General features: G+C 50.9%; 9 protein-coding genes across 9 annotated transcripts; 5 read left to right on the top strand and 4 right to left on the bottom strand.

Moving 5' to 3' along the window:
* Positions 1 to 207: 207 nt before the first annotated feature.
* Positions 208 to 1944, top strand: N7477_002473 (U4/U6-U5 snRNP complex subunit PRP3; the record flags this gene model as incomplete). Its single annotated transcript, XM_056964136.1, has 1 exon — positions 208 to 1944. One exon carries the CDS (start codon positions 208 to 210, stop codon positions 1942 to 1944), a length of 1737 nt encoding a protein of 578 aa, XP_056824089.1.
* Positions 1945 to 2229: 285 nt separating this feature from the next.
* On the bottom strand, positions 2230 to 4186 carry N7477_002472 (RNA-binding snoRNP assembly protein NAF1; the record flags this gene model as incomplete). Its single annotated transcript, XM_056964135.1, is given in 4 exon segments — positions 2230 to 2673; positions 2697 to 3028; positions 3039 to 3237; positions 3263 to 4186. The coding sequence occupies 4 exon segments, from the start codon at positions 4184 to 4186 to the stop codon at positions 2230 to 2232; spliced, it is 1899 nt and encodes a 632-aa protein (XP_056824088.1).
* A 335-nt stretch (positions 4187 to 4521) lies between these two features.
* N7477_002471 (dolichyl-P-Man:Man(6)GlcNAc(2)-PP-dolichol alpha-1,2-mannosyltransferase) lies at positions 4522 to 6309 on the top strand (the record flags this gene model as incomplete). Its single annotated transcript, XM_056964134.1, has 3 exons — positions 4522 to 5145; positions 5204 to 5998; positions 6052 to 6309. 3 exons carry the CDS (start codon positions 4522 to 4524, stop codon positions 6307 to 6309), a joined length of 1677 nt encoding a protein of 558 aa, XP_056824087.1.
* A 607-nt stretch (positions 6310 to 6916) lies between these two features.
* Positions 6917 to 8383, top strand: N7477_002470 (heme-dependent oxidative N-demethylase family protein; the record flags this gene model as incomplete). The annotated part of the gene is made up of 5 exons (XM_056964133.1): positions 6917 to 7127; positions 7178 to 7280; positions 7330 to 7382; positions 7436 to 7559; positions 7618 to 8383. The coding sequence occupies 5 exons, from the start codon at positions 6917 to 6919 to the stop codon at positions 8381 to 8383; spliced, it is 1257 nt and encodes a 418-aa protein (XP_056824086.1).
* A 158-nt stretch (positions 8384 to 8541) lies between these two features.
* On the bottom strand, positions 8542 to 11999 carry N7477_002469 (Major facilitator superfamily domain general substrate transporter; the record flags this gene model as incomplete). The annotated part of the gene is made up of 5 exons (XM_056964132.1): positions 8542 to 10019; positions 10096 to 10527; positions 10914 to 11278; positions 11361 to 11502; positions 11561 to 11999. 5 exons carry the CDS (start codon positions 11997 to 11999, stop codon positions 8542 to 8544), a joined length of 2856 nt encoding a protein of 951 aa, XP_056824085.1.
* Positions 12000 to 12629: 630 nt separating this feature from the next.
* N7477_002468 (MFS transporter) lies at positions 12630 to 14511 on the bottom strand (the record flags this gene model as incomplete). Its single annotated transcript, XM_056964131.1, has 3 exons — positions 12630 to 13865; positions 13895 to 14080; positions 14143 to 14511. The coding sequence occupies 3 exons, from the start codon at positions 14509 to 14511 to the stop codon at positions 12630 to 12632; spliced, it is 1791 nt and encodes a 596-aa protein (XP_056824084.1).
* A 3244-nt stretch (positions 14512 to 17755) lies between these two features.
* hhtA (histone H3) lies at positions 17756 to 18221 on the bottom strand (the record flags this gene model as incomplete). Its single annotated transcript, XM_056964130.1, has 2 exons — positions 17756 to 18034; positions 18096 to 18221. The coding sequence occupies 2 exons, from the start codon at positions 18219 to 18221 to the stop codon at positions 17756 to 17758; spliced, it is 405 nt and encodes a 134-aa protein (XP_056824083.1).
* Positions 18222 to 19107: 886 nt separating this feature from the next.
* On the top strand, positions 19108 to 19480 carry N7477_002466 (histone H4; the record flags this gene model as incomplete). The annotated part of the gene is made up of 2 exons (XM_056964129.1): positions 19108 to 19117; positions 19179 to 19480. 2 exons carry the CDS (start codon positions 19108 to 19110, stop codon positions 19478 to 19480), a joined length of 312 nt encoding a protein of 103 aa, XP_056824082.1.
* Positions 19481 to 21219: 1739 nt separating this feature from the next.
* On the top strand, positions 21220 to 21581 carry N7477_002465 (putative cell wall anchored protein; the record flags this gene model as incomplete). Its single annotated transcript, XM_056964128.1, has 3 exons — positions 21220 to 21260; positions 21317 to 21420; positions 21478 to 21581. 3 exons carry the CDS (start codon positions 21220 to 21222, stop codon positions 21579 to 21581), a joined length of 249 nt encoding a protein of 82 aa, XP_056824081.1.
* Positions 21582 to 23203: the final 1622 nt, after the last annotated feature.

Genomic DNA, 23203 nt, shown 5'->3' with positions numbered 1-23203 from the left:
GGCTTCCGTAAAAAGTCTCCAACTTAGCGGGTTGCGGATGAGCGAAACTATTCGAGCAACTTTTTTTTCTGCCCCACTCCACCGCTCACCCTATGCTGGGCTCCCGCGACCAACATTGGATCATCACCTTTCATCAGACACCCGCACGGCTTCCCTCGTCCTGTTTGTCACTCATATCCTGAGGACTGAGTCCTCGCTTACAGTGCCATGGCGGATAGCTCGGGCAATATGCTGAAGCGACCCCATCCCGAGAATGATGGAAGCAATTCTCAGAAAAGGACCCGTTCTAATGATGGCTCGCCAGTGCCAGCTCAAGGAGGGGCCACCTCTGGAAAAGTCGATATCGCAAAGATGGTAGCTGAAGCCAGAGCCAAGGCAGAAGCCGTGCGTGCACGCTTGCAAGCCGCGCATGGCGGCGCGAAGTCCCCCGTTCCTCCGACAGAGGCGAGTCCCAGCCCGACACCACCGGCCCAGAGTCCCGCGATGTCTCGACTGGAACAAATGAAGGCCAGAGTAGCAGCAGCTACTGGAAGAGCCAATGCACCGCCGCAACGACCACCTGCTGCCCCTCCGTCCCAGCAACCTGCCGGTTTCGACGATGACGGTCTATCCAAGGCTCGCGGAGGTCTCGACGTCGGTCTCCATCCTGCGCTGCTTTCCGATGCTCCGCTAGAGTTTCGTAGTGGAAAGGGCCGCCAACAATACAAGCCAGGGAAGGATATGTCTAATAAAAAACGACTCGATCTGTCCGGGCCATCAATCGAGGAAATCAAAAACAACCCCTACTTTGACCCCAGTCTCGGTCCGAAGGCTACTGTTGCAAAGCCTCGTCAGTCTCGAGAGCTCGTGTTCAATCAGAAGGGCAAATACATCCAGCAGGCGGCGGCCCTGCGCCGTCAAGCGCAGTTGGAGGCCATGAAGAAGCGTATCGCTGAGCGAGCACGCCAAGCCGGTATTGACGAGGACATGGATGTGGAAAAGAATTATCTAGTATCTGCTCCGCCGGCTATTGAATGGTGGGATGAAGGTCTTGTCAATGGTGATTCTTACACCGCCATTGATGACCAGGCAAACCTGAAGATCGACACCCCCGACACTATCATCACTCGCTATATCCAACATCCTGTACTCCTCGATCCGCCGCAAGAAAAGCACCAACCTGTTCAAAAACCCATGTTCTTGACGCCAAAAGAACAGGCGAAGATTCGTCGACAGCGCCGCATGGCAGAACTGAAGGAGCAGCAAGCAAAGATCCGACTGGGTCTGGAGCCGGCGCCGCCCCCGAAAGTCAAGAAGTCTAATCTCATGCGGGTTCTGGGTGAACAAGCTGTTAAAGATCCCACGGCCGTTGAGGCTCGTGTGAACAGGGAGATAGCGGAGCGCAAAGAGGCACACGAGCACATGAACGAAGAACGCAAGTTGACCAAGGAGCAACGGCAAGAGAAGCTGGCAGCACAGCAGGAGAGGGATGCCGAACTCGGTATTCACACATCTGTTTACCGAATTGACAATCTGGCGAGCGGCCGAAATCGATTTAAGATCAGCAAGAACGCTGAGCAGAATGCTTTGACAGGAATCTGCATCATCCATCCAAAGCTCAATTTGGTGATTGTTGAGGGCGGTAAACATTCCATCAAAAATTATCGCAAGCTGATGCTCAACCGAATTGATTGGACTGAAAATCCCGGGCCGGGCGCTCCCAATGAAAAAAGCGAAGGTGAGCCCCTGTGGCTGTCTACCGAAGACGACAAGGGAGAATTACGCGATTTCAGTCACAACACATGCACTCTTCTTTGGGAGGGCCAGGCCAAGAATCGCGCTTTCAGGAGATGGCTCGGTGCTCGAGTCTGCGAATCCGACTCGGCTGCTAGGGAAACTCTGTCGCGATCCAAAATGGAGAATTTCTGGACTATGGCTAAGAGCGTGAAACCCGCCGAATTCTAAGATACCCACATTACACAATGTTTCTGAGACTACGCCTTACTACACCAAATCTGCTTTACCAGAGATCAGCCAAAGCTATCTCATTCTCCATAGCTATTGGGCGATCCATACATGTATGCAGCAAATATGTACTCTATATCTGATACACTAACGAAGCCTGAAATCTTATAAGAGGACTCATCATAACTTTTTAATAAACCCGTAGCAAAACACGTTAGACCCGCTCCTATGCAAATTTCAGATATTAAAATCATGCCAACAAAACGAGAATTCGACCATTAGAACCTAAGAAGGAGGTGGGCCCTGGTTCTGATTTTGGTTCTGATTCTGGTTGCTCAGATTCCGTAGCAGATCCAACTGGGCTTTGACCTGATCAAAGTTCATAGTCGGGTTCTGCCCCTGGCCCAGAGCAGGAGCTTGCTGAGGCTGTTGGTACTGCTGTTGGTACTGCTGTTGCTGCTGTTGTTGTTGCAATGCGGCAAGGAAAAATTGAGGGTTGATGTGCGCACCCTGAGGGACCGATTGGAAGGCAGGCTGTTGAGGGAAAGCCTGTGGCTGGAAGGGTAATTGGAAGGGGAATTGTGTCGGGGCTTGACCTTGGGGGTACAGTCCCTGTTGCGGAGCAAATTGTGGGTACGCAAATGACTGAGGCATTCCGTAGACAGGCTGCTGAGGCGTGTAGGCTGGTTGGCCGTATCCTTGAGTTTGGGTTTGAGGAGCTGCCGCTGGCTGTGTATAGTTTGAGCTGCCACTCTGCTGGTATTGAGGGCGTCGGTCCTGGTCTCTTCAAAAGAGCCACCACGGCCTCTGCCGCCTCTTCCACGACCACCACGGCCACGGTCATGGCCACGGTCATTGCCTCGGCCTCGGCCTCTTTCGCTACGGAAAGCAGGTCCACGCTCGTTTCCTTCAATTGGTGCCTCGCGGGCACCCATCATCTCGTGTAGGTTCTTCGGGCGAGCAAGAGGAGTGTAACCATCCTCACCTTCTTCATTGTCGTAATTGAGTTCGCTTTGGCTCAGTTTGGACGGGCCGGGGTTTTCTCTCTTGGATTTCCCGGCACCACCACCTCTGGCTTCCTTTCCTTTCTTGACGCTTCTGTTTCAATCTCTTCTTGTAATCAGCCTCAGCTTCATCATCAGAGAACTCAATCTCGTCCTCGGCAACCTCTTCATCGTGGAAGTTCGAGGCATCGCTTCCCTTGAGTCCCTTAAGTGGCTGTGTGAAAACGAAGGTAGACTCGCTCTCCACGTAGAAGACAGACATATCTTTGACAATCCCCCCTCTTGTGTACTTCCTCGGCGTTCGAGTACATGACAGTATACAGAGGGTTCTCGACTCTGCCAAGAGTCTCGGCCACAACGCCAATGACCTCACGGTTCTCGGAGCAGAGCAAAGAGCCTGACTCGAGGACTTGGTATTCACCAGAGGTATTGGCTTCAATCAAGACTGCATTGTCAATGACAGTTTGGATTCTTCCAAGCAGCACAACCTTCATCTCGGGAGTAATCGTGACTTCCGGGATTGGCAGGACGTCTTCCACAACCTCGTTGGCCGAACGAATGACACCGCCGCTCTTGCCCTTGCCGTCGCCTTCGTCGTCAGATCCACCTTCGGCAAGCATCAAAATGCGGGCCTGCTCTTCGGGGCTCAAAATGGGGTAGTCCTCATCGTCGCTGTCTGAGTCTGAGGACGAGCTGTCCGACGACGAAACGTACGGGTCAGAGTCTTCCTCCCATTCTGGGTGTTCCCCCTCCACATCTCCATCTTCCTGTTCTTGTCCCTCGTTCTCCACCGGTGTAGCAGAGGCTTCAGTCGCATTTTCGGTTTTGGATCGCTCGTCCTTCACGTCGACATCCATGGCTTCCGAAGAAGCAGCAGAGTCCTTGGCTTCTGTTTGTGTACTTTCGGTCTCTATTGGGACATCGTCTCCCTGGTGGGCAGCAGAAACATTGGTTTCCTGCATAGTCGACTCGTTTGGAGACTGAACGGCTGGACTGACAAGGCCGAGTCCAGGGATCATCGGGATAGCTTCGGAGGTAGGTAAAGGTTCAGTAGTAGTCGCAGTTGTAAGGTCATTCATTTTCATCACAGGCGTCCCCGATCCTACGGGAGTGTTATAGAAATCACTGCCCTCGTCCGGAGTGCCGACGGGTGGCGTATCGATCAAACAGGGTTTCTTGGATGGAGGGGCGTCGCCGGAGTCCACAGACCCGTTCGCAGGGTTCTGATGATCACTCATCATGTAGGCTAAGGAGTGACAGGAGAAATTTTCAAAAAATGTTGCGGTAGAGAGAAACCCAAGAAAAAGCGGCGCGGGCAACTTTTTTTCGGATCTGCCAAAGTTGCCGTTGCGGTCGCCGGACAAGCTTTCGTTATCGCGTTATCGTGTTTCTTCAACATCTCCAATGCGCAAAGATGGCCGAACCTGAGAGAGTTCCAGCAGGACTTGCTCAACCTCGCACAAAAGCTCGGTATGTAGAAAGAGAACTTAAACTGGAATGCTGGTTAACACATCCATCTCTTGAGCCCTCCTCCGCCTCCTTTCTACCTCCCGTTGAATGTCGCCCTTTACCTATGTCTGTCGCCAATGGCCTGGCAGCCTTTTTCTCGCCTATTCAGGACTGCGATGAGGTGTTCAACTTCTGGGAACCTGCACATTATCTGGATCATGGGTATGGCTTGCAAACATGGGAGTATTCGCCCGTCTACTCCATTCGAAGCTGGCTCTACGTATCGCTTCATGCCGTCGTGGGGAAGCTGGCATCGTTAATGGTACATACCAAGGCTGCTGAATTCTATACGATTCGGGTCTTCCTTGCTATTGTTTGTGCTGCCTGTCAGACCAGATTGTATTCTGCGATCTGTCGATCCCTCAACCCCCGCATCGGCCTCATCTTCCTGATGATCACAGTGTTCAGCCCGGGTGTGTTCCACGCCTCGACTGCCTTCCTGCCGTCCACTTTCACTATGTACACATCGATGCTTGGTCTGGCGGCCTTCTTGGAATTCAAAGGTGGACCGAGGACTGCACAGGGTATCATGTGGTTCGGCCTCGGCGCAATTGTTGGCTGGCCATTTGCTGGTGCCCTCCTCGTGCCTCTTCTTGCCGAGGAGGTCATCATTTGCTTGATCTCTGGGTCTCTTGGGTCACTAACTATTAAAATGCTCCATGGCGCTGCTAGGTGTCTTTCTATCATGGTGAGCACTAGACTCGTCATCAGGCTGATTATTCGTACCTCTGCTAAGACAATCACAGGCCCTCGAAGTTGCGGTCGACTACGCTTTCTTCAATAAGATTGCTTTAGTGCCCTGGAACATTGTCGCCTATAATGTATTTGGTGGTGACGACAAAGGACCCGAAATCTTTGGCATAGAGCCATGGACTTTCTATATCCGCAATCTACTTTTGAACTTCAATGTCTGGTTTGTGCTGGCCATGCTGTCCGCTCCTCTTTTGCTCATCCAGGCTGTATTCCGCTCTACTGGCACGTCTTTTCAGGCGCTGTTCCGCTCGATCACATTAGTCGCGCCGTTCTATATGTGGTTTGCCATCTTCACCATGCAGCCTCACAAAGAGGAGCGGTTCATGTATCCAGCATATCCATTCCTGGCTCTCAACGCGGCCCTCGCATTCCACACTGTCCTGAGCTACCTCGGCTCTAGTAATAGGAAGGAACTTATTGGTCGTGTGCCGGCGAAATTGAAGCTTGCTGCAATCATGGCGGTAATCTTGATGGCTTTCAATGCCGGTATGCTCCGCATCCTGGGAATGGTGACCGCCTACAACGCACCACTGAAGGTCTTCGAGCCACTGCAGCAAGTGAATGTGGCCGAGACAGGAACTTCTGTGTGCTTTGGTAAAGAATGGTATCGCTTCCCGTCTTCATATTTTCTCCCACATGATATGCGCGCCAAGTTCATCCGAAGCGAGTTCCGAGGTCTTCTACCTGGTGAGTTCCCAGATGCGCCAAGCTATCTTGCTCGCCTAGATGGCGCCTCCCAGATTCCATCTGGCATGAACGATCTAAACATTGAAGATCCCAGCAAATATGTATGTGTAGCTTGTTGTTTCATTCGTCTCTCCCACACTAATCAAGCACACAGACTGATATCTCACAATGCTCTTTCCTGGTGGACTCTTACTTCCCCAGTCGCCCGACAACCGAATTGGAACCTCACTACGTGCTCGACAAGTCCCAATGGGAGCCTCTCTCTTGTCAGAGCTTCCTCGATTCGTCTGAAACGGGACTACTCGGTCGGTTAATCTGGGTTCCCAACCTTCCTTTCATACCCGCGCAGTTTCAACGGAAGTGGGGACAGTACTGCCTCCTGCAACGGCGAGCCGACGCCAGCATTGTATAGGTAGTATATCTTAGGATGAAGGCTTTATTCAATCAACGATCTACTCATTTATGACAATCTACGTCTGAATTGCGGGGAACAAGTCCGTAGTTTCGCGTTACCCGATCGGGAGAAGAAATCCCTCCAAATGATAAGCAGCCCCTCCCTGTAGATAGCTCAATCATACTTCTTATTTTGCGGAGTCAGTCAAGCTTCTCGTATGTGATCAATGCCTTTCATAGGTTCATAGTGTCTAATCACTTGCCGTCTCCGGATCAAACCGCTTGATCTAGAAGCCGTGGAGCCCCCCCTCTGTTCGAACCCCGCGATGCACATACCCGGACGGTTGCTATGCCTCGTTCGCGGCAGCATAAGAGGCCTACTCGCATCAGGCTAACAATTACGGCAGCTAGACGGAGAATGGGTAGTTATCAGTCTTCTTTATCTGATAAGAAGTAGTATCGGCAGTCGTTGTCATCCTACATTGGTCCTCCTATCTTGAGATTGCTCGACTTTATTCCCTTTGCCCTAGAGTCCACTGGGTATGCGACTGGAACATGAATCTGTAAAATAAGCCACGTCTCTACCCATTTTCTCCAGATCAAAGAGAAAGCCTCTTTGTACAGCTATGATTATGACGACCGAGTCGCTCCAGGGAGTTCTCTTTTCTATAGTCCCGACCAAGCAGGTCGTCGGCGTTTTCCTCATACTCAATTGTCTTGCATGGCTCGTTGTGCGTGTTTCTCAAAAATGGATGAATATCAGTCAGACGACTAGAGCTGCCTCGCCGGATCTAGAGAAGCCAGCTTCAAGGGGAAAAATCGCCAGAGTGCCGGGGAGTAAGTCTATGCTCGTTACATAAGGGAAATTCAACTAATATGATCCATAGCCTGGCTTGCATCTGACTTCAAAAGACCAACTGCACAACCATACTCAGGCTGGGATGTCCACACTTCCAAGCCGATCCCATATCGACCTTTCAGATATGGCCCGTAAGTGAGCCAGCTTTCTGGTCCGAAGTCCACCTCTAATATTGACCAGCAAATACTTTGTGACATTAGGTCTCCGAAGCATGAATTGGGACGAATGGATCGGTAAGCTTTATCATAAGTGGCCGTATCGAATATCAATTAATCTCTTCATCCAGAGCTCGACAATCATTATCTCAAGTACCACGCCGACAAGAAGAAGCGTCTGGAGGAACGTGGCGAGAAATGCTACGGTACAGCACCAGAAGCCATGAATGGAGCCATTGAGCTATTAGAAGAGCTGTAAGTACCACTCTTTCCAAAGCTACCGGTAAACCGAAAGAAAGCTCAAAACTAGTAGATGCGAATACCTTCCCGAGCGCTACCCAACCATGTTCCAAAAAACACCGACGGGCATAACCAACACAGTCACCCATGAAACCTTCAACATAAGCCAACGCCCACTCGCTGAAGACCCAATGGCAATAGCAGCCCGTCTCGTCCAAGACGACCTCGCGCTGATGTTCGAGCGCCCCGACGGCGAATACTACCTGCTCGCCGGTGCAATCCTCCTCGCCGGATTCTGGCGTCTAAGCGACAAATTTGGCATGCGACTCTCAGAAATCCACACATCTGGCGATGTGCCTCAGTACCGTGAGAAACTGGAGAAGGGAATGATGAACTTCTTCCGCAGACTGAAGCCCGAAGAGCCCGTTGTGCGGAATAATTACTTCATTCAGGTCGACGATAGTCTAGCGTGGTCGCACAGTATCGGGCCTGAAGACGCAGAGACAGTATCGTGGAATACGGCGGAGAAGAACAAGGCGATTGAGAATCACTTTTTCCGATCTGAGAGGCAAAGCTTGAGACGGCTGCCAAAGTCTGGGGCTGTGGTGTTTACGATTCGGACGTATTTCGAGCCGATCACAGAGATCGTGAAGGAGCCCTATGTACCTGGGCGGCTGGCATCTGCTATCCGGAGTTGGGGAGATGATGTTTCGAGGTATAAGGGAAAGGAGAAGTATGAGGAAGTATTGTTGGAGTACCTGGATCAGAAGCACAAGGAGCAGATTAAATGTGGGTTGGACGTTGAAAAGGAGGAAAATGTCCGGAGTTATCCTCTTTGAAGTGACATGGTCTCTATTCTATTATTCTATATGATCCATGATCTCATGGTACAGGAATTAAATGAAATGAGCCTTGCTCTAGCAGTTGATGTGCTTGTAGGAGTGAGAACAGCGAGTTTGATTATCGCCAGTTGCGAGGAGGTGTGAACCGGTTCGGTTCAGGCAGCAAATGCAGAAGCTCGTCTGCTGTTGCGTCTGGCGTAGTCCAACTCCCGTTCCTGGCGCCAGGAGCATTCGTCGCGAAACTCGCAGATTCGACATTTCCATGCATCCATAATGTTGACGCCGCGAGGGTCACGCGAGCCACGCCACCACTCCATCTGATCATCTATATAGGATGTCATAGTCGCAGGATCATAGAGGAAGGACCTGCTGCCCAGAACCCGCCGCTCGAGATCCGCAGTGGGAGCCGAGGACAGATACCGAGCCGTTAAGACTGGCGATAAGAGCGTCGGATATTCTGCGAGTAATTCTGGCTGGGTATGCGAGGGGATAGACGGGGCCACGGGCTCCGTTTGTGGGGTCGATGGAAGAAACGTGAGACGGATTTGGTCTTTCATGTAGCCCCAGAGACTGGACAGAGTACTATGGGTCGCGAGAATGCTAGTTGAGCCCTGGCTAGACTTTTGAAGACTTGAGCCAATCTCGGAGCCTTGAGCAATTCTTCTTGCATCTTCTGGGGTAGGAGGGCTATCAATGTCAAATTTCTGAGAAGACATTGTGTCGAAGAATTCGTCATTGAGCCCTCCGACTTCAGATATGAAAGCTTCAGTGAAAGGCCGTTCTTGATCCAGATCATAGCGTGCTGCAAGCAAGTCCATTGTAACATCGTCGCTCGTGATAAGGCGATTCAGCATGTGGTAATAGAGCTGTAATTGAAGAAGAGTGGGACGGAAAGATGTGCTCTTAACCGAAGGAACCGAGCCACTCGCTTTAGTCTTGACGTCAGTCATATAGATCCTGGGCAAATTATAGACGGCTGGCGATGATTCTTCAGCCGGTGCGTGAACCATAGATTCTTCTCGTCCTAAGTCCGAAAGTCTTTTTCCACCCTGTGAGGAAGACAGTAAGTAGTCAGAAAGGGACATCTGATACTTCGGCAAAGCAGCCCGCGATGTGGCCGCTTCTGAATAGTAATTGGACGCTGTGGCTTCGAGCTCCGATTCGGGGCATTCATATGAAAGTTGATCAATAACCCCATTGACCAACTCCCCATCGACCAGGCCCCAAATCTCCAACTCGCGGGTGACGCCAAACTCACGCAGCATGCGTAGTCCCTGGATCACATTCCATATCCTCAGCGCCCAAGCATCCTCCTTGGTAGTAATGTCCACAGGTATAGTCGTATGTATCTCATCTTCGAGAGTCTTGTGCACGACACTTCCCTTCTTCATAGCAGAGGTCCTCCTCTTCCTCCCATGCTTGGTCAAGGTATACCAATATTGTAATTCACACCATGCAGGCGAAACGAGATCCGTCACGGAGAAAGCCTTGTGAGGCGGTCGTCGGAATCGCTCTACAGGTGATCGAGGATCTACCGTAGCAGCCGCCTGCTCATTCTGTGTCCATTCACGCTCACGCGTTGCCATACGCTCTCTTTCCCGTTCTCTACCTTCCTTTGAACTAGGATGCTCCACTAAACGCTTCGGACATCGCCATGTTAGTCTAACATATCAACCATACCAATTGAGAAATTTTGAGAACGCTCATACCAGACGGATTGTACCTGTGGATTGCTTCCTGGCTTGACCTCCCAGCCATAACATTGGACGTAGATCTAGTCCACGGCCGCTCATTTGATTGTTTCCACGGCGAACGAGGCGATTCCCGGCCCAGCACTTTAGGCACTCGGACGCCACGGGGACCCTCAACGCCATCTTCAATGTCCGCGACGAGCGCCGCGAGGATAGCCGTTTGTAGGGGTTCGATATCAGTGGGCTCAGGCGTAGAGACTGTAAGTGAGTCTTCGATTACTGAGAAGATAGAGTTCGATGTGGGAGTAGGAGTGGCGACAGTAGCAGGTTCCGCGACGGCTCTCGAGAGCAGCTCGTTCAGCAGCTCCTCTTCGTCGGGCGTGAAGTCAGATCCGTAGTCACTGGAGTCTGGAGTATCAGGCTGCGATCCTTGCAGTGGGCAGGACATGCCTGCGACGGTGGAAAGGGCTCATATCCTGTATGGCATGCGAAGTTGAGCGATCAGCATTGAAAGACACGCGGAATGCGTCATCGCGTGAACGGATGAGGTAATCGCATTAGGATTACCCGCCTTACTATAGGGTCACATCGTTGTCTATACACTCTACAGTTCTACCATTGAATTAAAGATTGAAGAATGGAAATCTACCTCTTTCGTTTAAACAGGATTTAGGCCAAAACGCATCGCTCTGAGGGAAATCGCAACCCCGACGCCGCTAATGCCATGTTGAAGAGTCTATATAAAATGCCCGAAACAAATCACAATTCTATCGCTCATGCAGTACCCGCTGCAGCAATCATATTCCCAGTCATCGGCCTCGATACAACAGACGCACTCTCCGTAGCCGCCAGTTCAGCCGCCAGAACCTCGCGCGCAGCCTTTTGATTCAACCAACTCAAGTAAGTCTGCCAGCCGACTGCAATGACTCCGGAGAAAACATTGCGGAACTGCGCCGGCACGTACATGAAGCTGAATGCCGTCACGGCCGGCCAAAGCTTCACGCTGTTAGTGATACTGACGGGGAGAGCTTTCTTCAGGCGCTCCCAGGTTTCTTCTAAAGATGCACCAGCCAGAAGGGAATGCATGCTGAAAAAGTATGTGTTGAAAACCGGCGTGAAGCATGCCTGCTGCACGATAACCTTGGTCAAGACCGAGAGGATTTTGGACGAGTAGTTGAAGTGATTATGGAGAAACATGAACCTAATGTCTCAAGTCAGTCATTCGTCGCTTATATCGATGACATGGGCTGCTCCGGGACTGAATTCCCTCAAGATTGACTCACCAGTTATATGACGGGATACTAGATCCCGTTCCAACAATTAAGTGGCGCACCGTTCGCCATGGATCATATCCACCATGTCGCTCCTCCTTGTCATCCTCGTCCTTGGACGCATCCTGCTCACCTTTCGCTGACGGAGGCGGATCTGAAGGGAAAAAAAAACTGCGCGCTCAAGTCTCCGCATAGATAAATGACAACTGAACTGTACAACTGCGTCGAGTAGGGTTTGCGCTCCTGCACACGAGAGTACCACCTCCCGAACCGTCCCAGCGGGCCCGCACTAATAACATCGCGCAATCCTCTTCTCGTCACTGCAGTCGCTGTAGCTGGTGAAGTCGCTGCACCGGCCGCACCAGCAGCAGTGTTGACGGGTTGGGCCGGGGGTGTAACTGAGAACGATTGTGACGAGGACGAAGAAGGAGAAGTAGACTGAGAGGAATTCCCAGTTGTAGTATTGTTCATTGGTAATCCATCTTCAACGATCTTCCCCTCCGCGGCTGGTTCGGGTTTGGAGTGCGAGGAATTGTGCCGGCGTGGCTGTCGCACTCGCCGTAGCGGAGATTGGACTCTTGGAGTAATCGGTCGCGGTCTGGTCGCAAACGCAGTCGCGTGGGCGCTGAGTCCCTTCTGGAAGAGACTCATATCCAAGACTCAGACAGGCGCATCTATAGTTTGTTGTCTATCGTCGTGGCACCAAGGGAAAAATGAGTGAAAAAAACAATCGAAACTGGCCGAGTTATCGGGGTGGTGCTCCGATCGTGGCGATAAGCACGAAAACAGCGATAACCGGAATGTGTCTCCGAAAGTTGTCGTTTGCGAATGGGGACAACTGGTAAAGTGAACAGAATATAGAAAAATCATAGGCAAGTTGTGATTTGTGTCCGATTCAAAATCAATCAGGGACAGGGAGCGCATAATAGATTCGGCATATCGGCAATCGGATAAGGCGAGTGCCGTAATTCGACTAAGTATAACTCCGCTCCACTAGTCATCTACGGGTATTTGTATTGAAAAGATCAATTGTTCAAGCCAGAACCAGATACTCCGGATTTGTATGCAATAAGATCCATAAATACATAAAGTCATCCCCGCGGGGAAAGCAGGGTATAAATATCAACAAAATGCGCGCAGGCAGTGGTACACCGCACGATGCAAAGAAACAACAAATCGGAAATTATAACCAAGTGCGAAAGGTGGTTTTTAGGCGTGAGTGGTGAGAAAAAATAAGCACTAAGATTATCGAGGGCGCGTATATTGCGGTGATGGTATAGATTATTTGAAGGACTCGCGAGTGTTGACTCTGTCAACATCGTACGGGTTGCCTTCGTAGGTGGGGACCCGATGCAATGTGCTTGTGCCAGTGCGAGCAGAAGCAGTCGAATAAGCACGGCTGCGGGTGCGTTCAGTCGGCAGAGCGTCAACATGGGAATCTGACTCGCTGGACACCGATCCCTCCGGCACAGGGGCCTCGGTGCGATCGAATTTGACTTCCTCTTCCTCCTCTTCAGGAATGGAGATGACCTGTTCCTGGATCTTGCGCATGAATGCATCTGACTGGGCCGCGAACTTGCAGCGCTGTCGGATCGCGCCACCGTACTTGTAAAACAGGAAAGGGAAGGGCACGCAGGCCAGAGCGAGGAAGGCAGGGATCGAGGACGCCCAGTGGATGCCAAGGTTCTCAAACATGTAGGTAGTGAACAGTGGGAAAGCGGCACCGAAGAGGGAACGCAGAACCGAGTTGGCGGCCAGTACGGAGGCAGCGAAGATGGTGTAGGCATCGATAAGGTAGTTCATGATACCGAGGAAGACAAGCACCATTCCGAATCCGAATGGCGCACCAGCAATGATGCTGACGATCCAGTGGATGGAGGGGTAGTTGGTCCACGCAAACCAGAACAGGCCGACAGGAATGCAGATAGAAGCAATCATAGTAGGCGGGAGACGGGCCTCCGGCGGGGCGAATCCGCCATGCTTTTCCTGGGTCTTGATATATCGCTTGTTGTCCCAAATGCTGTAAATAACGGCAGCCAACATGCCCACCATGATACCCAGGAACGCCAGACCCCCGACACCCTGGTTCCAGCCACGTCCTTGCTGGTAGACGATCGGGAAAGCGGCAAACATCATGTAGAGGGTGCCGTAGACAATAGCCATATACAAAGACAACAGGAAGACAATAGGCTCGCGCAACAGGAGAATCCACGGGCGAGACAACGCAATCTTGAAAGACTCCTTCAAGGTGACCTTGCCTTGGTCAATCTCGATTTTGCTGCGGTAGACCTTGCCCGAGAGCTTAGAGAGCTTCTCGGCGCGCTTGCGCAGAAGCACAGGTGCATAGGTCTCCGGGATAAGCAAGGACCCGATAATCCAGACAGCACCCGAGAAAGCGGCCAGGAAACCCATGACCCATCTCCAGCCCGCGTTCATACCGAGGAAGCCACCAATGAGGGGACCGAGGACAGGACCGAGGAAAGGTGCTGCAGCGAAGACACTCATCGCCATACCTCGCTGCTTGGCGGGAACATATCGGCAATGACACCTCCGGCATTGGTGAGAGGCGAGGATCCAAAGGAACCAGCAAAGAAACGAAGAATAATCAGGGTCCAGGAATTCTGGGCACCGGCGGTACCAGCATTGAAAGCAGTGAGGGCGGCGTAGGTAGTGACGAAAAGGATCTGGCGGCCGAACAGCTCACTCAAAGGAGCCCAGAGCAGCGGTCCGATCTAGACCACATGAGTTAGTCAATGGCCTCAAGGCGTTTTTGCTGCTGCTTGGGAAAACTTACAGCAAAACCTAAGACGAAAAGCGAGATACCGAGCGTGGCGAGTTCCTCTCCGATGCTGAATTGCGCCATAATTTCTTCAACACCTCCAGTATAGGCTGAAGAAACCAGCGCCACCGCAAGTGTCGCCATAGCGACAAGCATCGTATAGGACCATTTCTTGAACTCGCTGAAGTTCATAGGGTTGCGCGGGTCATCGGGGAGCCATGTCACTGCATAGGGGTCGTCTTCTGTACCGGAGCCGGGATAAGGGTAATCGATAATTTCCTGTGTCACGACGCCTTGGTCAAAGACAAGACGGAAGTATGAAATCTTGGTGGGAGCATTGTGCTCGATCTTCTCAGAAGCATGGTTCCGATCGTCGGCCGCCATTGTGGACAGACCGGTGTATTGTATAGTCGACACTTGATACCGAAAATGCGACAAACAGGTGTCAAAGGTGGAGGAAAGAGCGGAGAGCCCTGTGGATTATGTATGTGGACCGTTCCTAATTGTTTGCGGAGTGGCCCGACGAGGGGAATAAAGATGCCGGATCAGGACACTGAGTCTCCACGGAGGGTGGGTGAGGGGTAGGGTGCAATAAGGATTATGGAGGCAAATATGCAGATAGCGATCCAAGTCAAGCTCGGTTACAGGATATAGCCCCCTTTAATATACGATCTGAACGAATGCCCAGTTTCGTGGCGCTTGTTTTTCTAAACTAAACTGGGATGATCTAGTGCGGACGTAGGCCGAGATTTGGTATTAAATTTCAGTGGCATTCATAAATACTGCATGTTCTTCATGAATAGCGCCCCAGAAACGAGAAAAAATGGAGCGTTGCCCTATTCGACGCATCGAGAGAAAAGTCTAGAGCTTTCGAAAACCGGGTCAGTGGGGCCGCCCTGAACCCGAGACTATACTATTCATCCAGCTACATTGATTGAAGTGTGATGGAGATTGGGAACACCTTGTGTCGCGGATTCATAAAGGGAAGTTTGCTTGCCATGATGATTTGTTTGCCGTGAACAATTCAATCTCAATGTGAAAAATATGAAACATGACGCAAACTACGCGAAATGCATGACTCAGTACGATATTTATGCACACTGTGCATAAATATCTGCATTACTCGGGTGGTCGGCACGAATCCTGAAGCCAGGGCTTTGACATATCGCTCCATGAAACTCTCGTCGCCTGATGAGATTCACACTCTGTCTGTTCACGGTGTGCACGAGGAATCTTTGGGATAAAAAATTGAGCTGAGCTGACATGACTCTGCGAGAATAAATTAGTATCTTGATCCAAGATCACCTCCAAAGGGCCAAGGTCTAAGTAATCTCCAGTCAAAGCTCTCCCGATCTGTATAAGAGCCCCAAACTGTTACATTACGGTTTGCCGGACTTGAGGTGTCAACTCCTAATCTTCGGGGTTGAGCTGCGACCGCAGCAAGATTATCAATCACAAACTGCTTTCCGACGCCTTCTAGTGGGTCTTCTACGTCAATCGTCTGCCGTCTGATCTGGGCGCATTGGATACATCTTGTGCAATCTTTGTGCGCAAGATGTAGCGTTTTTCATAATTGAACCTCCACCGTCATTTCTCCCTACAAGGCTCCCCGTGTCTCGTTTTAGGTAGTGGAATCTGTCTATTGCTGCCTAACAACCCCACAGGCTATTCAGATCCATCTCGGGGATACATCCGAGCCGACGATGGGGTCAAGGGGCTTAGATAAACTCTGGTACTGCAGGTAGCGGCAGCGGCAAAGGTATCAAAACTTTCGGGAGTTGGGCTTGCTAATGTGACATTGACCAATTTTGTAGATAACCAGGCTCAGTATACGATACATTACATTTACCATGAGATCAATTATTTAAGCTTTGGGCGTAGGATCAAAGGAAAATACGAGAAACCGACACCAAGATACATTTGATGCCAGATTTCTAAGGCATCCACTACTTGAGAGTCGATTCATGATTCGAATCCTTGAACCCTGGGAAGCGCACGCACTCAATTGCAACCAGCTTATGACTCAGAGTTCTGATCACGCGCCCTGCACTCTTTCAAGAAACCTGAAAGAGCTCAAGTCAACCAACGTACCACTGGCCAGGAGTCATCACGCAAATCGGGCCACACATGGAATCACCAAAATTCATTTCGCCACCCCTTCCCGGCTCCAATATAGACACCCGGGATAATTACTCTACAGTTCCCAACTATCTTACAAATGCATGATTTCCGTACCGAAGGCCAATGACTGCTTTAATAATAAATCCCTAACCCCGATCCCAATTAACCCCCTATTTCCAACCCCCGTTTCGGGATCAGGAACCATTCCGTATCCGCCGTACGGCATCGCCGACCGAACCACGACGCCGCGTGGCAAAAAGCCTGGGCTGCAAAACTCTGTCCGGATCAGAATGGTCAATCTTTCGTCAGTGCCTGAGTCATTTTTGCCTCAGGCCATACATGGCCATCGACGGCGCTGGTCCCCCCCACTTGGTGAGCTGTGTTCGTGAACTGGTTTGACCTGAAGATGGTCTGATCTAGATTATCTTGAATGTTATCGACATGAAAATTATATCCAAAGGTTCTCCTCATGTTATGTAATCGATTGATCTGAATTTTATTCCACTCCGACTACTGTAGCCCAGAAGATCAGAGATAGAACATCTGGTGTCTGGGACTTATTTGCCGATGACGTCTGGAGCTTAGACCCAAAGCCCGAGACCCTGCGGCTGCAGGGTCCAAGAGCCTCAGGCAGACGCCCTGTTCAGGTATGCTTCATCGTCTGAATTGATAATTTGGCAACGGAGACGTCTGTATCAGTATTGGGGTCTCTGTGTCAATCGATGGTTGCCTAGGCATGCATTCCCGTTGCGGTCGCGGGGCAGCGAGGTGCGGGCATGGAGATGGACCCCTCGATACCGGTGTCGCGGGGGGCAATGCGTGGATATCGTTGACGCATGTACAGCCTGTGCAGCATATTAGACAAAGATAGAGCCTCCTAGTCTTTATGGCAAGTTGGAGGTGTAAAGTTTCATTCTGTATGGAGGATTCCCTGCTCCTTCTGAATAGTAAATAGCGTCATCGTCCTGATTCCCATCATAGATACAAGCTACGACACAAAGAAAGGGTACAAGAAATACGATGATCACGCCGAGGCGGCGGCTGGGAAGTTCAAGGAATTGCGAGAAGAGAGTTAGCCCATTGGAGTGAGGATCTTTACGTTGATAGCCATCTACCGGTCGCGACAACAGGTGAAGGCGACCGTGTTAGTTTAGTGAAACGCGTCTTATTTTGTAGGATTTACAAGGACAGAAGTGGGTTGAATCATAGAAGATCGCATTTCAGCGTCTATGTCATGAGCTGGTGCGCGCTAAGACACCATTAAAAGAACTAAATGTACATGCCCATGACTTCCATCTCACCGGGGCCCCAGCGAGGAATGGCAAGTAGCATTGATCACGCGGTGAGAAAAAAGCAAATTCAGAAACAACCCGGTTCCGAGACCCATTTGATATTTGAAAACAGACCCATCATGTTAATCGCCGATAGTCATGAAATAATAAAAAGCAAAACCCCTGATCGCCATCCCGGAAGTGTCAAGAAAAAACAACCACTCTTAGAAGTGCATCTAAGAGCGCTCGCCACGGAGGCGGCGAGCCAGCTGGATATCCTTGGACTGGATAGTCACACGCTTGGCGTGGATGGCGCAGAGGTTGGTGTCCTCGAAGAGGGAGACGAGGTAGGCCTCGACGGACTCCTGCAGAGCACCGATGGCAGAAGACTGGAAGCGGAGATCGGACTTGAAGTCCTGGGCGATCTCACGAACCAGACGCTGGAAGGGGAGCTTGCGGATCAAGAGCTCAGTGGACTTCTGGTAGCGACGGATCTCACGAAAGAGCGACGGTACCTGATGACGATTGTTAGCAACCATGTTGGATCATGCGTAATTGGAACCTATTATAACATACCGGGCTTGTAGCGGTGGGGCTTCTTGACACCTCCGGTGGAGGGGGCGGCCTTGCGGGCGGCCTTGGAGGCGAGCTGCTTACGGGGAGCCTTGCCACCAGTGGACTTACCTGAGAGGAGGTTAGCATGATGTTGTGACCGTTTGGGAGGGGAGGGCGCGTCACGCGTCACCGCGACCTGGATAAGGCGGAGGTAACCCGATTTGGGCACGACCTTTCCAGGCAGCGACGACGACAGCGACAGCGACGATGAGGTTGGAGGAACTCACGGGCAGTCTGCTTGGTACGAGCCATCTTATTTGAATGAGATTCGATAGAATCTGAATGAAATTTGAAAAAAAGATGGAGTTGGTCGATGAGGGTTGTCGATGGATGGAGAAGGGAAGAAGGAGGCGGGCGGGGGAAGGTATTTGTACTGAGCCGGAAGGGTGGTGATCTGGAACAGGTAGGGACGGCGAATCACAGAGCCACTGTTCGGATCACGAAAAAGGTGCGCACCGCTGAGTCTTTTGTTCCGGCTTTCTGATTGGCCTACCCGAGTATCTAAGCGAGGGGCCGGGCTTGGGCCAATCAGAGGCCAGGATCAGACCTGTAGAATGCCATCCGGTTCTTTCTTTGATCTCCATGACTAGGGAGGCTGGGAGACAGATCTGAAGGGTCTATGGTATTCCCCAGCCCAGAGGAATGTATGCTGATCGGCTGTCTGATCTTGATCAGTATGTTAGAGATCAATAGGAAATCATGATCAGAGTGCCTTCTGCAGGCAGGCATCTCGGCCTGGGGCACCCGGCAGATCACGCCAGTCCGTCTGGATCCTGCATTCCCATTGGTCGATCCACTCACTAGCGTGTGATTCCAACTCCCCGCGTCTCATCCGTCCTTTCATACAAATATCCCATGCCCCATTCCCCTTCTCAATTTTCCCCCTCCATCCATCACTCGACGACCTCTTTGACTTCCAAAGTCAACTCCACACCTTCTCCTCAACACCAACCACTTTTAAATAACCTTCATCATGTCTGGCCGTAAGTATCCATCGTCTCGTCGCTCATTTGACGCGTCTTTTCTAACGCGTCTTCTCTTCAGGTGGTAAGGGTGGCAAGGGTCTCGGCAAGGGTGGCGCCAAGCGTCACCGCAAGATCTTGCGTGACAACATTCAGGGTATCACCAAGCCCGCTATCCGCCGTCTCGCTCGCCGTGGTGGTGTCAAGCGTATCTCCGCCATGATCTACGAGGAGACCCGCGGTGTCCTCAAGACCTTCCTCGAGGGTGTCATCCGTGACGCCGTCACCTACACTGAGCACGCCAAGCGCAAGACCGTCACTTCCCTCGACGTTGTCTACGCTCTCAAGCGCCAGGGCCGCACCCTGTACGGTTTCGGTGGTTAAGCGTTGTCTGTCTGTTCACTTTTTTTCCGGGCTTCACGGTATGATGGGACGTTGGGGTGTTCTCTGATTTTTTACAATCGTCATGGGTCTCTGGGTTTGCTTTTTTTACACGACTACCAATTTTCGCGTCCCTATGGGTCGGCCATACCTGTATCATAGCGGCCTCTTAACAATACGGCTGACGCCTTCATGGCGGGATCCAAACTTCGCTCAGAAGTGGTCCAGATACCAATACAATTACTAAACATTCAAATAAGCGATCGTGTTACCTGTAATTAGGGCTTTTTTGTATTATTCACGCGTTGTTGTGTACCGTCCGGTCTTGCTACGCGATGTTGCTTACCGGCGCGTGGGTGTGTCCACTTTCCAATTCAGTCAACCACCCGCAACTTCAGATCCATCTCCGCGTAGTATACACTCAATATCATTTACTGATTAATATTGCTCTAACTCCCTCTCTCCCTCTCTGCCTAATTGTATAGAGTGTCTTGCGAGGGCTGGTTCAAACTTGATGTAGCAGACGTCTTGCGTACCCTGTACACCGGCATGAGCTTGGTGGTCTTGACTCCTTTCTTTCTCTGGATGTGTGAAAGACTCTGGTCTCAATTAAGCATCATCCAGCTTGAGTCTGGTATTTTGAATCAAGATTGCTTGCTTGCTTGAAAAAAATGAAAATCTGAATACCCCGATGTTGGTCCGAACAAGTATTGCGGTGGATTTGATTTGAGTGGGAACGTCGTGGAGGTATATAGTGCATAGGATATGTAACCACATTGAGGAACACGACTTTCCTATGAAAATCGACCAGACACAATGGGGTTGCCAAATAAAACAACCGGAACGTGACTAACTGTTACTTATCTAAGTCCAACCACCGATTTCTACAAGAATGATTGGAATGGTACGATGGGAAGCAGTCGAACACCAGCGCTTGGCTCAAAGCCCGACCGAGGGTTCAACTGGGGTTCAACTTTGCTTGGCGTTGAACAACCACAACTAAGATGGAGATTGCAAATCACCACCCCAGCGAAATCACCAGAAAGAACAACCCAATGATACTACACGGCTACTTCAACTATGTCTCTTATTTGACATCGAAAGGGCTGATGTGTTGCCATGGGAGGTGGTTGAATCTCGGCATCCCAAGTTGAGCCCCCCTCGAGAGGTTCAACTGGGGTTCAACCGTTATCGGCATCGTGGGCATTTACAACCAAGTCCAATCCAACACACAAGCAGCAACCATTGACATCGAAGCTTATCACCAGGTGGACTGTCTTGTCCCCCCCCCGCTCCCCTTCCCTACAGCCAGATTACCCCTCGCAACCATGATACTGTGCTTATGCCGACCGTACTGAGCAATGCGACTAGAGTCACCCCGACGACCGAGATACTGCATCAGAGTGTCTCGGGTCCATATGATCCATATTGTACAGAAACAATGTGCATGCCGTCAACGCTGTTATTCCGGCTCTGCAGGAAACTACACCTGAAATGATCCAATTATACAGGACTGCATTGGTGGCTGACCCTCTTCAATCGCGGGGAGCCGACAGCAATGCCCTCCATATTTATTACTCTGGCCAAGAGCCGAGTGTTTTATCTATAATGCTCTTACTTTGATCGCGCCCGGAGATTTCCATCCCGAAGATGCGATGTGGTTGATTCTGGATGCTGTAGCAGTCCTCGCTCTTGCTCATGGAGTCTTCGGTGCCTCCAACTCTACCGAATCCACCAACCCAATGTCTCTCATCGATCCGATCAACAGGTTCTGCCAGCGAGTGTATCACCAATGTCGGTCTGACCAGTATCAAAAATTGCAAACCACTGACAATCAAGCGCAACCGCTGTGAAAAACGACACACTCTACATTGATGGCGGCCTGGAGGTATTTGCAGAGAACAATGGAGGAGCGCAGAAGTCGAACCCGATCATTGGATACAGTATGTGTTCGTTTGAAGCTGAAGCAACCGCGAAAGGCAATGTTAATATGACGACAGATGAGTATTTGATCGCAATCGCGTTGAACGAGACATGGGACTGGAAAGTGAATATTTCAGTGACAGCGTTCAATAAAACGGCCGATGCCAGCACGGGCACGTAACCTCCGAACAATCTTCGCGGTGCCTTATACGCGGGTGCTGAGGATGACCCAAGTATTTATCTCTACGGTGGTACGTGCCGAATGTCGGCTCCGACGGTGTGCTGGTATCAATGGGCGGAGTGACGAAACCAACTAACAACACTGACTTATCGGATATGGGGACATACGTGATTTTTCAACATCAAGTTCGTGCTCAATTTATTTGCTCAATTTGCAAAGGTATCATTCGAAAGTGTCGACTTCCTCGATGTCGCATCAATTGACAATGACGCTACGAACGGAACCTGGTATACACAGGCCACGACGAGCTCCATTCCCGCCCGCGGACCGACTATTGTGTGGTACTAGCGGCAGCACCAGATAACTCAAGCCACGGCATATACATGTATGGCGGCCGAGACGAGGATCGAGTCTATGATCAAACCTACGTGCTCACGATTCAGTCATTCACATGGATCAAACTGCTCGAAGGAATCTCGCCACGCTATGGACATACCTGTCATCTCGTCGCCAGATCGCAAATGTTGACGGTGGGAGGCATCCGATATGATTCCATCACACAGGGATGTGACTGGGAAACGAAGAGCGTGGCGATACTTAATCTAAACAGTACCCAATGGGGGCAAGTGTATCACCCAGGTGCAGGCGAATATACCATTCCATCTCAGATCTACAATGTCATGGGCGGCGGGCAAGTTTTGTCATCCAGTCATGGGTTAGGTCCAAGCTAACAACCTCGAAGATCGACAGGCTCAGCTAGCATGACAAAGCCGTCGGAGGGGTTCAGTAATGAAGCGATTGCAGCCTTGTCCCGACAACCAAACGCCATCGCGAAGAATACGACCAGCGCGACGACCGAAGCGACCAGTGAGTCACCTCACTAGTGGCCAAATTGCCGGTGTCGTGGTAGGATGCTGCGTAGGTGCTGCTTCCATCGTTGCGTGCCTGGCGCTACTGGTCATTCACGCAAGAGAAAGCAAAGAGGTGTAGCATCATTGACCGAGGCACGAGAGCAAGAGACCAATATCTACGAAGCTCCAGAAGAGTCCGTGCCTCATAGGTTTGCTTGGGCACGATTGCGCAACCCCAGGCGGAGGACTGAGTTGCCGGGGGCTAGTCAAGCTGAGTTGTCTGCCGATTCTCCGATCGTGAGTCATGAACTGGATTCCAGTGTCAGTACCCCAACCGCGAGCTTTGGGTCTCATATCACGAGTATCAATACTCAGCTTGCGGAGTTGCCTGGCAGAGCGCCCGAAGAGAAACAAGAGTAGTTGAGCATAGGTGTTGATGCTTGTATGAACGATGACATGAATAGCATTCGTCTCGTCATAGTGATTGAACAATGCGTAGATATTGATCATGTTGATCGGAGATGTGGAAGATCTTCATACCTCTTATACTTCGAGAAAGACTTTCCGAGACCCGCACAGTACCAAAGAAATCGACTTCATCCACAAAAGATTGCATTACAACGTCACCAGACCCTTGGATGCTATGTGATCTTCGAAGAATGCCAACATACCATGATTATCTGAATATTATCCTGGATCTTGAGATGAAGATGACTCATCAACTGCATCGCCGCGCCCGGTCCTTTCAGGGGCCGTGGAAGTGCGGCTCAA

The sequence above is a fragment of the Penicillium maclennaniae genome (genome assembly GCF_028827695.1).
Source record: "Penicillium maclennaniae strain IBT 15551 chromosome Unknown utg000003l:1.0-5670915.0:1.0-5674809.0, whole genome shotgun sequence".
NCBI classification, from domain to species: domain Eukaryota; kingdom Fungi; phylum Ascomycota; class Eurotiomycetes; order Eurotiales; family Aspergillaceae; genus Penicillium; species Penicillium maclennaniae.
This window is presented reverse-complemented; position numbering and strand designations above follow the sequence as displayed.